This window comes from Fusarium proliferatum (assembly GCF_900067095.1).
Source record: "Fusarium proliferatum ET1 genome assembly, contig: FPRO_scaffold007, whole genome shotgun sequence".
Taxonomy (NCBI): Eukaryota; Fungi; Ascomycota; class Sordariomycetes; order Hypocreales; family Nectriaceae; genus Fusarium; species Fusarium proliferatum.
This window is the reverse complement of record NW_022194796.1, coordinates 1,097,292-1,114,656: the sequence shown is the minus strand read 5'-3', so window position 1 is coordinate 1,114,656 and position 17,365 is coordinate 1,097,292. Positions and strand designations below refer to the sequence as shown.

The 17,365-nt window shown below is 48.3% G+C and overlaps 5 protein-coding genes across 5 annotated transcripts; 4 read left to right on the top strand and 1 right to left on the bottom strand.

Annotated features, from left to right (window-relative positions):
• Positions 1 to 552: 552 nt before the first annotated feature.
• FPRO_07841 (uncharacterized protein) lies at positions 553 to 5,891 on the top strand (the record flags this gene model as incomplete). Its single annotated transcript, XM_031234059.1, has 5 exons — positions 553 to 969; positions 1,309 to 3,375; positions 3,429 to 5,042; positions 5,095 to 5,233; positions 5,335 to 5,891. 5 exons carry the CDS (start codon positions 553 to 555, stop codon positions 5,889 to 5,891), a joined length of 4,794 nt encoding a protein of 1,597 aa, XP_031083834.1.
• Positions 5,892 to 6,824: 933 nt separating this feature from the next.
• Positions 6,825 to 8,002, top strand: FPRO_07842 (uncharacterized protein; the record flags this gene model as incomplete). The annotated part of the gene is made up of 3 exons (XM_031234058.1): positions 6,825 to 7,310; positions 7,361 to 7,393; positions 7,475 to 8,002. The coding sequence occupies 3 exons, from the start codon at positions 6,825 to 6,827 to the stop codon at positions 8,000 to 8,002; spliced, it is 1,047 nt and encodes a 348-aa protein (XP_031083833.1).
• A 1,057-nt stretch (positions 8,003 to 9,059) lies between these two features.
• On the top strand, positions 9,060 to 10,628 carry FPRO_07843 (uncharacterized protein; the record flags this gene model as incomplete). Its single annotated transcript, XM_031234057.1, has 3 exons — positions 9,060 to 9,224; positions 9,269 to 9,478; positions 9,531 to 10,628. 3 exons carry the CDS (start codon positions 9,060 to 9,062, stop codon positions 10,626 to 10,628), a joined length of 1,473 nt encoding a protein of 490 aa, XP_031083832.1.
• Positions 10,629 to 12,320: 1,692 nt separating this feature from the next.
• FPRO_07844 (uncharacterized protein) lies at positions 12,321 to 13,197 on the bottom strand (the record flags this gene model as incomplete). The annotated part of the gene is made up of 2 exons (XM_031234056.1): positions 12,321 to 12,879; positions 12,932 to 13,197. The coding sequence occupies 2 exons, from the start codon at positions 13,195 to 13,197 to the stop codon at positions 12,321 to 12,323; spliced, it is 825 nt and encodes a 274-aa protein (XP_031083831.1).
• Positions 13,198 to 15,205: 2,008 nt separating this feature from the next.
• FPRO_07845 (uncharacterized protein) lies at positions 15,206 to 16,540 on the top strand (the record flags this gene model as incomplete). The annotated part of the gene is made up of 1 exon (XM_031234055.1): positions 15,206 to 16,540. The coding sequence occupies one exon, from the start codon at positions 15,206 to 15,208 to the stop codon at positions 16,538 to 16,540; it is 1,335 nt and encodes a 444-aa protein (XP_031083830.1).
• Between the last annotated feature and the right edge of the window lie 825 nt (positions 16,541 to 17,365).

The window sequence follows — 17,365 nt, the reverse complement described above, 5'->3', positions numbered from 1 at the left end:
TTTTTCTTAGATGTGGTTGTCTTGCCTGCCGGATTGCAGGTTGTAGTCCGATTTGTTCAAAAATCCCTTCTAGTTAACACTGAGATGGAAGTTTCAATAATTATCAGCGGCCCCGCTAAATTATTTTCCTGCCCTCTCATGCTAGTTAATTGACTGGGCTTCTTAGGTAGCTGGTTCAGCTGGGCGGTGAGACTCGATGGGAGCGCATTAATTATGGCGGGGCCATTGCAATCCCTGGCCCAGGGAGTGTTAATTGGGCCATAACTTTAACGCGTTTGAATGCGATCGTCGCGTTTCCCGATAGTTACCAATGAATTTAACCTTGACCAACTCAGGGCAGCAACCAAATTCTCTGTCATGAAGCTTCAGCCATGCCGCCAAACTTACCAAGTTACGATCCAGCTTGTCAAACTCAACTAAACCATTTATATATCTAGTGATTCTGACGAACGGCACCGTATCCCCAAGGGTCATTCACCCCACCCCGCCAGGTCTCGACCGATTTACGAATATCTCCTTTGCGATTAATGCGACGCGCCCGGCAGCCGCCAGATGGACACTGAGAACTCTCCCTACGAGCCCCTCCAGGGCCTTATTGACCAAGATGATAACGCTATTGAGCGCTCGCTAGAGTGGCTTCTGGCGGACCTCAATGGAAACAATGGCTCTCTGCCTGCACACACCGAGATGAATACGGAACGGCAGCCAACGGCACGTGGGAATATGAATGCTCGAGGCGAGGATAAGGATCAAGACATTCACCAAATCGAAGAAGATGGATCAAGCATCTCCAGACTTTCTCAGCCTAACTACAGGTTTGAGGTTGCGATACCGGAAATGCCTATTGAGAAGCGTAAGGAGCACTCGCCCGTTCATAGCAATATCGTCGAGTTCATATCTGGGGAGCTCCCGCCAACTCGTGGCATGATCAAGTATCGTGTTGAGTTTACAGATGGGCGACAAGAGTTGGTAGGTGGGCATTCTTTCATTAATTCATAAGGAGATGCCAAGCTGCTCTTCCTGCATGGCCTAGAAACGCTATTATCTATATGCCTGAAGACCGCTCAAGCTATTAGCCTGCAGCTTCAAAGCTGGGGTCGCAAATATAATATGCGAGCTCTTGTTTATAATGTGCCTTATTCACTGCCTACCTCGCAAACCTATTCTTCTTTATTGTGCCCCCACAGCTGCATCTCCTCCTTCATCACGGCTTTTTTTACATTTTGTTTCTTTGCCCACAACACACTTGCACGCACTCTCAAAATCTTCTGTTTCATTTCCACCGCATGGTACTAATTTTATCTCAAGATATCTACAGCTGAACTCGTTAACCTTGAGAACGGAAGAGCTGCATTGGCCCGATTCAGCCAAGGCCTATGGCCTCACGAACTTGATGACATGTCTGCCCGCAAGCGAAAGTACATGCAGGACGATGAGTGGGACTCTGGACAGGAGTCTGCTGTTTCCGACCGTATGGACATTGATGAGGAGGTGGAGGATGATGATGACGAAGAGCCCGTCCAGAGAAAGCGTTCGTCTCGAAGCGTATCCCGATGCCTTCGCTCTAGAGAGAACACCAAGCAACTTTCCCGTAGTCCTGCTCCGGTGGTAGACGAAGACGACCTGGACGATCTACAGCCAGAGCCTTTAGGGGCCACCAGATCGTTGAGAACTCGACATCCAAGACAACTGACTCGTATGTCCTTTAAGAACGGCATCAATAGTCAAGACCAGGATGAACTGCTCGGAGATGCCCCCCTTGTTTCGTCAGGCGAGGAAGATGATGATTTCATGCCTATCGTTGTCTCCGATCTTGCACCCAGGAAAGGTCGTCCTACTAGGTCGCGACAGAAGTCAAAACGTCTTAGCACTGCGAGTATGCGACAAAAGGCTCGGTCTCAATTGCGCCAGAAGTCCCCTGACTCAGATATTGAGTTTGAAGCACCTCGACGTTCCTCCAGAGCCACAAGGAACACCCTGAACATGCGAGATGATGCCCAAATGGATGAGGATTCCTTCTATATTGCCGATGACAGGGCCCCAGGCGCTCCGAAGATTATCTCAATCAGAGAGGTTTTTCAACCTCTTCCTGCCGACTCAGAGTTTGCTTCGATGCACATGGATACCTGCCACACCTGCGGAGGCTCACGACAACGGGGCCAAATGATTCACTGTCAGGGCTGCACATTGTCTTACCACAAGAATTGCCTGGGATACCGCAGTGCTCGCGAGCATATGGTTACCAAGGTCGGTCAGGATGACTTCGTCATGCAGTGCAGGTTCTGCATTGGCGTCCTAAATAAGAAGGATGATGGTGCTCCCAGGTATAGCATGTGTCAGGCATGCAAGTCTCCAGGCCGCAGCTGCGCTGCCTTTTCTGAAAAGAAGACATCTCGGCAGGAGGAGAAGCTTCGTGAACAGAACGGTGGCGTTGACCCAGTCACTCAGGTTCCTCCGGACCTTCTTAACAACGCTGATGCGGTCCTCTTCCGATGTACTTTGTGTCGTCGGGGCTGGCACGTTGATCATCTTCCGGGCGCTAGAGGCGGAACAATCGGAACAGATCTTAAGTCCGAGCGCCTGAAAGACCATTCCATCGACTGGCAATGCAAAGAGTGTGCAAATGCCAGGCACAAGATTCATCGGCTGGTGGCATGGCGTCCGGTATCAACAGAGCTTGCCAAGCAAGATCCTCGACCAATGTATACTGAGGTTCGAGAGGACGACAAGGAGTATCTGATCAAGTGGGAAAGTCGATCTTATGCTCACTGTGACTGGAAGCCGGGCGCGTGGGTGTACGGTGTAGCAGCGCCCACGATGCGCACTTCCTTCGGCAAAAGAGACCTCGAGCAGGGTTTAATGAAACTCAGCGAGCGAGAGGCTATTCCAGATGAGTTTCTTATACCGGATATAGTTCTCAACGCCAGATTGGACCCATCGGCCCCAAGACCAAAGACAAAACAAGACGAAATAGAGAACTTGGCCAACGTCAGCAAAATCTTTGTCAAGTTTCAAGGTCTTGGCTACGACGATGTTGTGTGGGATACGCCGCCATCAGAGGATGCATGCGATATCTATGCCTCCTTTGTGGAGGCTTACTACGAGTATATTGAGGGCAAACACTTCAAGAGTGAATCTCAGCACAAGATCAGAGAACGAGTCAAGGCTTACAAAGCCGAGCCGTTCGAGGAGTTGGAAGAGCAACCTGCCGGCCTCAAACGTGGAAAGCTCATGGGATACCAGATTGAAGGAGTTAATTGGTTGTTGGGGAACTACCACTCAGGTCGCAGTGTGGTTCTCGCAGATGAGATGGGCTTAGGAAAGACGGTCCAAGTCGTAGGCCTTGTGACTTCATTAGTCCAAGACAGCCCTAAGGTAAATCACCAGCATCTAAGAAGCCGATGGCAATTATACTGACATGACAATAGTGCTGGCCTTTTCTTGTCGTTGTTCCAAATGCTACATGTCCGAATTGGCGACGTGAGTTCAAGCAATGGGTGCCAGAGCTCCGAGTGGTCGCTTATCATGGCGGGAGAGAACCACAGGCACTTGCTTACAAGTACGAGCTGTTCCCCAACGGATCTACTGACATGAAGGCACACGTTGTGATCATGTCCTATGATTCAGCGCAGGACCCCGCGACAAAGGCTCTCTTCAAGTCTATCAACTGGGCAGGGCTTGTGGTTGACGAGGGCCAGCGCCTGAAGAACGACCAGAACATTTTGTATGGCGCCCTTCGCTCAATGCGAATTCCGTTTCGACTTCTACTTACTGGCACACCACTCCAGAACAACAAGAGGGAGCTGTTCAATCTTTTACAGTTCATTGATGAGAAGCAGAATGCCGAAGAACTGGACGCAGAGTATGCGGTTCTTGATAAGGAGACGCTACCCAAGTTGCACAACAAGATTCGACCATACTTCCTCCGCCGAACCAAAGCAGGTGTTCTCAAATTTTTGCCTCCCATGACACAAATCATTCTGCCGGTCACGATGACTGTGATTCAAGAGAAGCTTTCAAAGAGTATCATGGCCAAAAATCCAGAGCTCATCAAGGCCATGTTCTCCAACACCAAGATGAACAAGAAGGAACGTGGATCTCTCAACAATATTTTAATGCAGCTGCGGAAATGCCTCTGTCACCCTTTCATGTACTCCGAAGCTATTGAAGAGCGTCACCATGATCAAACAGTAATTCAACGCAACCTGATCGAGGCATCGGCCAAGCTCCTACTTCTCCGAGTCATGCTTCCCAAACTCCAGGAAAGAGGACATCGCGTGTTGATCTTCAGCCAGTTTTTACAACAACTAAATATCATTGAGGATTTCCTCAGTGGCCTAGGCTACGATTTTCGCCGCCTCGATGGCAGTATCAGTAGTCTGGAAAAACAACGCCGCATTGATGCTTTCAACGCCCCTGACTCGCCTATCTTTGCGTTTCTGCTTTCGACACGAGCCGGTGGTGTTGGCATAAATCTTGCTACTGCAGATACAGTCATCATCCTCGATCCTGATTTCAACCCACACCAGGATATCCAGGCATTGTCCCGTGCTCACCGTATTGGACAGAAAAAGAAGGTCCTTTGCTTCCAACTTATGACTGTAGACTCGGTCGAAGAAAGAATTATGCAAATCGGTAAGAAGAAGATGGCCTTGGATCATGCTCTGATCGAAAGCATGGACGACGACGAACTTGCCGGTGATGATCTAGAGTCAATATTGAAACACGGCGCCCAAGCCTTGTTTAACGATGACTATGAAAAGAAGTCTATCCACTATGATTCTGCTGCTGTGGATGCACTTCTAGATCGAACAGACGACACAGAAAGCAAACCTGATGATGGCGCATCGTTCTCTTACACCAAGGTGTGGTCCAACGATAAGTCCGGCTTCGACGCTGGACTTGCTACCGAAGAGATGGCCGAGCCAGAAGCTATCAACTCAAGCGTCTGGGATCGTATTCTGGCTCAACGTGAGGCAGAAGCACAGCGTCAAGCTGAAGTAAATCGGGAGGTTCTGGGTCGCGGTGGTCGACGTCGACTGGTAGGCTATTGGTTTGTAAAGTTCTAGATATCAACAGCTGACCACCTCACAGGCTATCAACTACAAGACGAACGTCCTAGATAACCCTATCCCTGGCGATGCCGAAGCTGAGCCGTCAGACTCCTCTGATGACTTTGCTGGTGGTGACTCTGGAGAAGAGTCTGAGGAGGAAGATCCGTCACTGGCAAAAGGTAAACGCCAAAAGATCCCATCTGTTAAACAAAGAACCCCGTCCACGACACCAGTGAAAGATTCAAGCCGCAAAGGTAAAATTAACAAGACTGCAACACAGACACCGAAGCAGACCTCCAAACCCTCCAAGCATCGAACGCCCGTAACGCCAGACCGCAGCAAGTCATTGGCGAACAGCAAAAAGCCAGTCGCAAGAGCCAGCAAGAAACACCAAACAACCACACCAAACAGCAAAAGCAGCAGCCAACGTGGCAAATCGGGAACACCCAAAACCCCAAGCAGCAAGGGAGTATCCAAGACAATGGCACAGCGACCCCCAGCTACCCCATGCAAAACTCCTACCGTCAAGGCAGTGGACCAGTAAATACCGGAATGCCCATTGACTTCACCCGATATATCAAGGGTAATTACCTCTACGAGAGCAAATCTACAGACCCTGTACCACCTGAGCGGGTGATTCCCACCCAACCTCATGCTCCTAATAGCCACATAGTTGATTACAGAAACATTCGCCTCCGCTCAGAAGCCGAAGTAAGAGTAGCCCTTGATTGGGTCCAACGTTCGGAACCTGAGACTGAGGTCAGGAAACAATACAAGGCGGTTCTACTAAACCGTCTAAGGTCGCTTACCGGTAAAAGCGGAACGCAGCACAAATGATGTTACTTTGGACATAAAGAAAACGTGGTTCCTCAGCGCAAGCAGCCGCGCTGATACAATAATTCCCCCACCTTTGGTGTGAATTAAAGGTGAACAACAAGCCCTTTGCTTTGCTAGACATTTTGATTTATGCTTGTTTGCATGCCAGGCGGCATCATGCACGCTGAGCTGGGTACCCAGTGAAGGAGGACGGCCAGCTGACAAGCAAGCAACCTTGGAGGCTGGCGAGACGGCCAACGTCCTCAGTATAGCTAGGCAAGATGATAGGCAGCATAGCACAGACGAAGGACTTTTGAATGAAAACTTTCATCAATGCACACATGAGCCTTGCTGATCTTTTAGGTCAAGTGTTTGAAGGTCAGTGCCGGCAAACTGTCGCTGCAGGTAACCGCAGCCGTAGCATGTGTATTGTAGAGTACGCCTCAACGTCAAGCAAACATGCCATGGTGCTTGATGACCGTATTCTCAAGTATAAGATAAGGTCAAGCCTCTTGGACCGTCCACCTAGAATTAAGCACTTGTTCCCATCCTCTTGCCTATACCGTGTCCTCGAGCCACCCTGGTAGACTTCCACACAGTATTGTTAAACATAGACGCTGTCTTCCGTTTGCTGTTTGCCAGCGCATGTCTCGAAGTTATAACCCGTCTTCCGTTACCCGTGTCCCAGTTCCTAGCCGTTTGATAGGCCGTCTGTGGATGCTCCTGGGACCAAGACTTCTTATAGTCATCGGATGCTACACTTATTAAATCGTCTAGGAAAAGATTGTCTCTACCAATACCACTCCTAACTTCGATCATCCTAGGTGAAGAACTAGCCTCCTTCGGCTTCTCACCAAATCAGAAACAACCCTTCTCTTCAATACATTGTCAAAAGATCTCGTGTTTATCGCTGGGCTTAAACTTCATCGCAACACCATCTCAGCTCTCAACATTATGAATCGGCCAAGTTCTATGGATCTTTCTCAACCGTCCTCCAACAATCACTTCCATGTGGTTGGCGGTAACGGTTATCCTGTTCAAGTGTCTTATGGAGGCTGGCAGCAGAACACCCAAGTCTCCCAGCTTTCTGCTCCACGAGGCATGACATCTGGCAACTGGAGAGGTTCTCAACCATCTGCAAACCCCATGAACAGCGCTGTCCCCGGTACTAAGCACTCGCTTATGAGTTCTCCAACTCATCCCTCTCCTTCCAACAACGACGGCGGGCCTGTGAGCATCTCTGATTGCCTCAACGGCTATGCGTACTGTGTAAAGCGACATGACGGGCTGTACACAAGACTGATTCCGGCAGACATGGTTCCAACCCTCATCGAGCTGCCTGCTACCCAGACAAGCGCCCAAGGAATGGTACTGCTTCCGGACTTGCACATGAAGCCACCACAAGGAGTTCCTGGGATGAATCAGCCTGTCACATTTAAGGTACGTGGATTGAATACGCCGCACACAGTAAAACGATGCTGAGTGTATAGGCTCCAACTGGCCCAGCATCTGATATCCTCCAGGTAATCTGCCTCTGGGAGTATTTCGCTACCTCCCTTGTGCTTTTTCTCTTTTCCTGGAGCAAGGCTAACGTCATTTTATAGACCAGAATTGATCGTATTGTTGCAACATCACCTACTCAGCAACGCAGAACCAAGATCTATTGTGACAAATGGATCCACGACGGCACCTGCGCCTTTACTCAGCAGGGCTGCAAATACAAACACGAGATGCCTTTCGACAAGGCTACGCAGCAATCTCTGGGCTTGTTTCATGGGTTCCCCAAGTGGTGGCGAGATCACCAGGAAGAGCTTCAGAAGCACCGCAATCGAGACCTGCCTGCCAGTAGCAACCAAGCCATCCTTCAGTCTGGGTGGCGAGGTGATGGAAATGAGGATGTCCCTCAGACCGCGACAGTCCTGGCTCCCATTGGCCCGGAGAGAAATCAGAAATCAAGCAAGAAAAATCGCATCCCTCAGACTTGCGAGGGACTACTTGCTGCTCCGGCACCTGAGAAGCGCTCACTGACAGGGTCAGAGACTGAATGGTTCATGGCTTCGCCAGCAGTCCAGAACTGGAACGGATCTTCGCCTCGCCGCTCTTCGGTCTCAGCTGGCCGTTATATTCGATAGTGATTGTGTGTTGGGCAAACAAGCTACATATACGAGAGCAAAGAAAAAGGAATACAACGACTAGGCTTTTGAAAAGTCGATGTATTAGAAAGACAAGCAATGGGAATGAATCCTCTGTTTTGATGTACCTGCTGGAAATTTGTTGAAGCTCGGTCCCTAAGGCTGTTCGATCGATGTGTTGTTCAGCAACTTAGATATTACTCTCTTTTCTGTTTGATCATTTCATATTAGATACGAACCCAATCTTTAGTATAATCTTTGAAAGGCGATCTCTGAGACGCTACGTTGAGGCTTGCTTCGTAGATAGCTGAATGATCTCTGAGTTCTTTTGTCATTAACCAACCATTCTTCTTGAGAAATCACTCCGATGGGGTCACATAGGCTTTAGTGAGCTGGCCATGCGAGTCAGGTCTCAGGCAGAATTTAGGTGAGACATAAGTTAGATTTGTATCTATTGTCCCGCTTATGTCAAAATTGTACCTTGCCATGCTATACTAGTCCTTGTGCGATGTCAGGTCTAGCACAGGAGTTTGCGCAAGTGGGCTAGAACAGCATGTAGTAGAGAACCAAGCGACTTCTAGACCAAAATCCATTCCTGTAAAAGTTCCGTCAGTTCATTCTTGCCTGGCAAACAAAATTGTGAAGAACAGACTGTAAGGCAAATAAATGAAGCTATCCCCAACCCATCACTTACTAGTCTAGAGTTAACCTTTGGTGGTAGTGGGGCAGTTTCTTATCGAGATCCGCTAGACGATAAGCTCAGTCGGCTAATTCCCGGACCTACAACGTCACCACCCCTCCAATGCGAGAGCTGTGCTCATGAGTGTTGCCTGCCTGTGAGCTTGGAGAGCAACAACAAACTTCATATCATCTGATTCTTCGTCCCCCAATACAGACCGAGGCCTTACAATACAAAGTTCTTCGTCATAACTCTGAGTTTTTGACGAGCATAATAGGGAGATGATCAGTGTAACAGTTTCATCAATTCAAACTCCACACTTCACATAACCAGCCACTACACTGAGAATCAGCCTGAGTATTCAGAGCCCAGCTGATGATGGACACCGTTGCGGCCGTTCTAGCTGCCTTCACGCCAACTCAGGCCGCCGCTCATTCCGTCAAGAAGTATGATGCTGCTATTCGGGATCATGTCGCAGCTTTGACGTCGCTGTTGGCGAACCAGCGGGAGGTCATCAGTACCAATGCTAGCCAAATCCTACAAGTAAATCTCACAGTATATTTGTTAATTCTAGCTAACACTCCCAGAACATTGACCCCTCGATCGACTCTATCACATTTCAAGCCATCCTCCTTCTCTCACTACAAACATCGAACCCCGCACATGGTGGCGAACGAAGCACACTCTTGGACGAGATCCTCCGATTCCTTCTCAACTTCAACCCTCTCCAGATACGATATGTGGGCTCGGAATTCCGAAAGCTTCTTGAATACGTCGCAGCAGGCACGCTATTTACGGTACGCGCCACCCCTCCATGACATAGCAAGGCGCTAACTTTCCTGCACTTAGACAAGGGTTACTGTAGAGGCTTTGGCTGCTGCTATACTGCGACTCGATCCCACAGGAAGCATGTTCACATCTACCCATCTTACACTGGCCAAGATTGCCTATTCAACATCCTGGATTGAGCCCGCTCTCAAGGTTCTCGATTGCGATCTTACGTTCTACCCTGGTATGGCGGGCCAGAAGGACGCCAAACTCTTATGTGATAGTAGCCTGCATCCCGCTTCCTTCATTTCAGTTGACACAGGTCTTACTGGGGATGTGAAGAGCTCTGCCGTCCTGGAGTATAATCACCTTGCGGCGCAATGCTACATGTCACGACGAAACTGGACCAAAGCCTACCGGGCTCTCGAGCGCGTCATTACACACCCAGCAAAAGACAAAGGCGTCAGTAAGGTCATGGATGAGGCGTATAAGCGATGGTTGCTGGTCGGGCTACTCAAGGATGGGAAAGAGCCAAGTATTCCATCATACACTGCGACGATATCCAAGAATACCTTCTCCACACTAAGTACGCCGTACAAGAGTATTACCACTTGGTTCACAACAACGAATGCAGCGCAGCTCAAGGCAGACATTGAGGCCAACCAACAGGTTTGGGAAGAAGACGGCACCTCATCGTTGATTTCCGAGGTAGTGGCGGCGTACCCAAAGTGGCAAATCATCAACCTCTGCGACATATATGTACGGGTGTCCATTTCTCAAGTGCGTCTCTCGACACTCAGTGCCGAGACAGGGGAATTCCTCGCAGACGACGATGCCACCACATGCTTAGTTCAAGATATGATTGATTCCGGTCTGTTAAAAGGCGAGCTACAGCCGGGCAACAATGGCGGTGAACTCTATCTGCACTTCCACGACGACAATGAGGCGATGACAGAGGCAAAGTTTGCCCAGCAGATTGCCCAGCGTTACCATAATATTGAAAGTCTTGGAAACCAGTACAAGGCAGCCAACGAACGGTTGGGTAATAGCAAGGAGTACGTGAAACACGCTGTTAGGGAACAGAAGCGGGCAGATAAAGACCCCGCAGATCCTGGAGTGGGCTTCGATTCTCTAATAGAAGATGAGGACCTTATGACAGGCATCACACCAACTGCCTAAGTCGATCGCTCAGAAACAGGCGTGTTCACACGGCCATACCCATGGTCAGTAGTATGAGCTTATTATTCTGAAACTAGCCATACATAGTTCACTGTCTTATCACTGGACGCGACATATTCATTGATAGTTGGCGACAATGCTGCTCGCAAGGGTTATGGTAGATGAAGGCGCGGCGTATTACTTTGTATTCATTAGATAGTCAATCAAATGATGACTGGCCGTGGTTAAACACCAGTTGATGGGGGTTTCCTACCCCCGGATTCCGTCTTCTGCCCCTGATTATCTCTTCCTCCTTTCGTTCGAATTCTCAACTTTGAAGGACGTGTCTTGAGCTCAATTTACCATTTGTCACTATTATTCATGCTTATTTCTCCGTATCCTGGATCCCATCATAGAGTGTAGGACAAGTAACTACCATGTCTTCTCTATGATACCGCTTCTGGTTTGCCAATTCTCCCATTGGCCTCGAATGTCGTTTCTTCAATATTCTTATGTATCTTGTCGCCCTATATACCTTCACTGGGGTAACAGTAGTGATCGCAACGCATCATCTTGCGCATGATAAGCTCTTGGCTGTCTTGAAGTTTCAATTTGTCATCGTCTGCAAGTTTTGTACAGAACTATAGGCTCAGGTCGTGCATCCATCCCATTTCCCTTCATTGACCCTTCTTGCACTGGTTCTTACGACGTCTTCAAGTCTTATTCTGTGCGCAGTGCCTCGAGAGCGCTTCTCCGATAGTTGCCTATCGCCCCAGTATCCTCTATGCGAAAAATACAAGTTTCATCTTACAGTTGTGAATATCTCTCCAAAAGCAAGTATTCTAAAGTCAATGCTATCGACGCTCCTTTCAAGGATATCGATGAGCTCGAGCTTTGGGCATGTCGTATAGTTCTGTTTAGACTGCATAAGGCAAGGATACGGCCATCATGACTGAAATATTGGCCAACGGTGTGACAGTCACTGTAGACTTTCTTCTGGTCTTGTGTGAAGCCATTGATGTTTCTTGGATGAGTAATTGTGCTAGCAGAACGCAAAACAAGTAAAGACCTGTTCTTGCAATGGTCGTATCATCATTTCATAATCGGGTGCGGGAAACATGGCCATCCGTTTGTCAACTTTTGTGCTGCAATACAATTATCATGATAACTAGAAGTTGAGTGCCTCGAGCTCAAAGTAGTGTCAACAGTTCTATGAGGCACTCCAACGAGACCAACAAGTAATCTTCACATGATAAAGGATCAGATGGGTCCAGAAACGACTATTACAACGCTATATTTTCTCCATAGTATGTATTCTATTATTTAAGCCTTAGCGCCGTGGAAGAATGTCATCTGCATGGGAAACAGCCCAACACACTCATTTTGAATGGCCTGTTCCCTGGCCTCGCTCGCCCGTCTATACCGTGAAATCCTATGTACTATGCATCCCTTGTGCTCAAGTTGAAATACACCTGAACTGAGCATGCTTTAGGCAATTATTCCCTGCTCTGTGTAATGCCATGAGCCAAACAGTCTAAATAGGCGCGCAATCCTGGTTATCGCGCAGGCTTTTGATTTCATTGCCTGGGTCCTAGAACTTCAAAGAGGTCTAGCTTCTGGACCATCTTGGAATTCTGGGCCAAAGGTATTCTTTCCATACCAAATTTGTTCATCAGCAGGGCCTCAAATTTGAAGCTAGATCCGCATAACTTCTCATGACGAATGTGATGATGACCTATGCCCTCTTCGATGACGAAGGCTTGGGTGCGCTGCCCTCATCTCTGGTTGGGGACTCTGCGGCTTATCCCTATTAGGTCTACAACAGCAACTCATGGCAGCATGTAGCAGGAATGCCACATCGGTGAAGATAGCAGCCAGCCACATGAAGACAAACATCTTGATGCCAATGTTTGCCTTGATGTTGAGTTGATCCTGCGCCGTGAGTGCGACCTTAGCAGCAACACTTATGACAGTTGCAATGATAGCTGCGAGCGAAATAAGAACCGCTGTGAAGAAAGCAAGAACCGTTATAACCAGACTCCACCAACGGGTGCGAATAACGAGGAGGCTCAGCGGAATAAGGACAAAGTCGATACATATGCCGGCCATGAAACATCCATACATGATTCTAGAGCCTATCTTGAGCAAGTTGAGGACAGTGACGGCCTCAGCAGGGAGTGCAATCCGAGCTCCGGCCAGCAGTTCGCTCACAAGAATCTCGACAGGGTTGAACCAGTACCATTGCTTAGGGTTAGAGCAGTATGTAACGCCCCTGAGTTGTGTTGTTAGCTATCATATGCTACAGGCGATACTTGGAAACATACTCATCGTTGTACCCTTCGCAAAAGTTCCATAGTCCAACCTGGTAGAAATCATGCAGACCTAAACTCCGAGCAACAGAATTAAGCAGTCTCGAATTATCGACCGAGATCGGTATAACTTGAGAAACATCAAGCTTAAAGAAGTATATGTCGTTTAATGTCGAATTGATATGGGTATTGCCGATTATGACGAGAATCAAGAAGGGTATTGATAGAAAGTATAGCGTGCTAGCAGCAAAGGCCGTGTTTCGCCTATGCACGTTCGCCATGGTGAGGTACCTAGGTAGGTAGGCACTGCGGTATCGGAGTGAGCTATCCAAAGACTCTTTCGTTTGATGGTGATGCCTTCTAATTGCGTGATGTGCTGCAGGATACCAGCGATGAAACAAACAACGAACAGAACAAGAAAGATGAAAGGAAAGGATAATCGCGGAGTGGTGTGCGGTTGAATGTCAACACAGTCCACAAACAGAACATAAGAAACAAATAGGGTTACGAAAGACTTCGTAATCCGGAGAACAAAAGAAAGGTAGCGACAGGATAACGAAGAAGTTGTACGGAGTATGCAGTAGAGAAATGCGTTGCGAAGTGGGCCAGCCAAATGGTCAACGCCAGCTGCAAGGTTCTTGGAGGAGCGAGCAAGGAGCGACGGCTTTCACAGAGACGGTGGAGCAATCGTCATGATGAAGGGAAAATCCCAATTCCAAGGATCTTGCCAGACGGCATGGATCCATGCAATCCATGATCGAAGAGGCGCCAAAAGGGTCGTGGGCCCTTCCGAAACCTTGACCTAAAAGGGATAGACGGCCTCCATCAGTGGAGAGCTTATGTGCTTTTGGTGGAATGCCCCTGCAACACAGCACCCCTGGGGAGCCTAGGCGCGACAATGCAGCGGCAAAGGGAAGGCTTATACACACCTACCTGGGGTCCGTGGGTAAGGGGGCAGCAGAACCTGGGAAAGCTGAGCGAATAGATCTCTATTTGTCTATTGAAGCTGAATGAAGAGCCTGGACAGCCGCCCGTATTATGATACATACAGTTGGTGAAAGCCTAAGTATAGTGCATATCAAGTAGCAAGTCAAGCAGAATGATATCCTTTCGAATATGCGCCTAAGAAGAAGTTCTTGGATTTACGACTTGCCATGCCACTATCATAGGTTATTGGTGCTTGGCTTTCGCTTTTGTCTTCTGGTATCCAATCCAATCCATTTCTACTCTAGCCCCAAACTACCGAGCCTCAGGTGAAGAAAAGGAAGTGATGTGCCGCGTTACCGGCTGGGTCTTAGCTGCGGCCCAACATGATGACGCGTTTCAACACCATCCAGCAAAATTTCGTGAACAACAAGCGCTTTGGTAACTACCTAGTACGCTCGGATTTTCGGGTATTTGACACTCTCTTAGCGCTACGGAAACAGTCAGAAACTTTGCATGACTTGTGCGTTTATTTTTGCGGCTCAACATTGGCCAATTGACACTGTCAATTGCTGCCGTTATTACCGCTAAGAGGGTTAGGACTAACTGTTTATTCATAGACACATGTCATTATGTCACAGCGGGTGAGGCCGCATCATCAAATAAAGCACTAACAACCAACCTACTACTGACCTTAGCCAGTTTGTTCGGTATTTTTATTTTTATTTCTGCTCTCTTGCCAAGCCGCGACAAAGCAACTATCATTCAGTCGCTCTCCTTTTTCCTTGGGTCCTTCATTTTTTCATCGCTTCTCATTCGTAATCTCGTCTAAGATTGGGACAGGTACTCTTGACTAAAAAGCCAAGCAAGGCAGTGCACAAAAGAAGGTTTTCCAACCACCGCACGTATCACATCCTCCCACTGGTCTCTACAGTGACTTGGTGCTTGAGGTTTCTCTTCCTACAATACGTGACATACCCACCTCCTCTCGTCGATCTGTTGTTGTTCGCAAAAGTGGACTCTCTTGATACTGGTCGGTCTGGTGTTTCTCGAGCAGGGATCAAGGACAGGACTGCGCGAGTCGTCGCAGATCGCACTAGGCTGGATCTTGTTCTACTACCTCATCAAGAGCACAACTCGGTTTTGTTTCTTCTTTTTCTTCGGCCTGCTTTGCCTACAGAAGCTCCCTTGATCTTGTACCACCTTAAATCGACGCGGGCCCGGCTGTAATAGGTGGACCTTGAGCTCCAGTTGTAAAGCTTGTTGCAACTAGCGAGCTCCCTCCTATCGCCCTTCCAACTTATCCTGCGCCTTACCAGAGATATTCTCTCCTGTCACAAATTCTTTCAGGATCAGTTTTCCGTCATGAAGCTCTGGGGCTCAGTACTTGCGGCTCTGGCTTTGACTTCCAGTCAAGTAGCAAGTCAGACGGTCGATTTATCAGCGTCTTCAGACCTCACTTTCATTGGAGGTACACGAACACAGAAAATTACACGACAAACCGGTCCTCCCACAGGCGCATATTCTTCCTACGCCTCTAAGATCACACTGCAGGGCTCCAGCGACACCGAATCGGACCAACTCACGAGCACCCTCACAGGCCTTTTCCCCACAGATGTCACAGATAGCACTACCATTACCAGCAACCTGACAGAGACTGGCACAGGAACCGCCACAGCAAATGGTACCTCGACTACCACGACGAAAGCAAAGCCTACAAACACACAGCCCTGTAACAATTATGTCGAGCTTTGCAAGCGCAAGTACGGCAATATCACGATGGTTGGCTGCCACAACTCACCCTTCGTAAGACCGGGTAATTCTGGCTCTAACCAGGAGCTTGAGGTTGAGACACAACTTAATGATGGCATTCGCTTCCTTCAGGCCCAGATCCAGTTCCCTAGCAACTCATCAGTACCACACTTTTGCCATTCGACCTGTGATCTTCTTGACGCGGGTCCCATTACCGACTGGCTAACCAGAGTACGAAAGTGGGTAGACGACCACCCATACGATGTTGTCACTATTCTTCTTGGAAATGGAAACTACTCCCATCCCGATCTTTACGTACCGTACATCAGAGAGACCGGCATTTTGAAGTATGTCTACCAAGCGCCTTACCTCCCAATGGCCCTTGAAGACTGGCCCACTCTGGAAGATCTCATCATTCGTGGCAAGCGAGTCATCATGTTCATCGACTACGTGTCGGACCAGAAGAAGTATCCCTGGCTTCTTGATGAGTTTACACAGATGTGGGAGACTCCTTTTGATCCCCTGGATCGCGACTTTCCCTGCACTGTCCAGCGACCTCCCGACCTCAGCGAGAAATCAGCGAAGAACCGCCTATACCTCATGAACCACAACCTCAACGCCGAGTTCAACGTTTTTGGTGCCGAAATTCTGGTTCCCGCTGTGGCACTACTCAACGAGACTAATAACGTCACGGGCTATGGCAGCCTGGGTGTTGCGGCCAACAACTGCCGCTCTGACTGGGGCCGGGCTCCCAATATTCTCAACGTGGACTATTACAATTACGGTGGCTTCCCTGGCTCTGTCTTTGAGGTTGCTGCGCAGATGAACAACGTGACATACAACCGTGACAGTTGTTGCGGTACCGCGAGCCTAGCTCCACATACATATCAAGCTGCGTCTATGACAGCTTTGCTGGCTGCATTGATGTCAGCGTACCTCATGTTCTAGATGTGCGCATGGGATATATGGCCACATTTGTTACTGGTTCTGTTCGCATAGCGATAGAAGCGTATTGATTTTTTGTTTTGCATAGACTGGAGGTTTTGGGATCAAGGACATATAGGCAGGTTCAGTCCTCACCACAAACTTGTAATTGAGGATGGGGCTCTCAGGTGTGAATCAAGTTCTCATTTTCTGAATAGATATTCTTGTTTTAGATTCAGTTGATTTACCGCGTAGCTCGCCCTGTTAAACTTTGGAAACGGTATACACCAGCATGAATATCTTCGTCAGCTTAGATCGGCCCTCTCTTTTTTCCAGATACAATTTCCTTGGAGCATAGTCTCATCTTTCAGGGATAAATTATCTGCTCTTCTGGTGAGATGCTGTGTAAATTCGGTGTGGCATCGGGATATTAGGTTCAATTTTACGTTCAAATGTGCTCAAAATGCACATCAACAGGCAGACAATGGGTCTCGCACCGGTGCAGCGCATTGTAATGGATGCACAAGATCATGCGTGATACTCACATGCGAGTCTGTTCACGGCAAACCTCGCGTGTATATGACAGTGTTTACTTTGTGCGTGTAACTGTCTTGATACCAAACAGAATGAGCATATAGGGGTATGTGCATATACCCTACATAGTGGATATTTGATTTCCGCGAAACACATTTTTGGGTTGTCCAGCTAAAAAATAAAAAGAAGAAGAGGAGGAAGAAGAAGAGCACTAGTTGTACAATTATTGGTTGATAAATCTATGATCACGAGTGATATATCAGAACTGCCCCAAAACAAGGAAAGAATGCTGCCGAGTGAAGAGTGTTCTGCTGT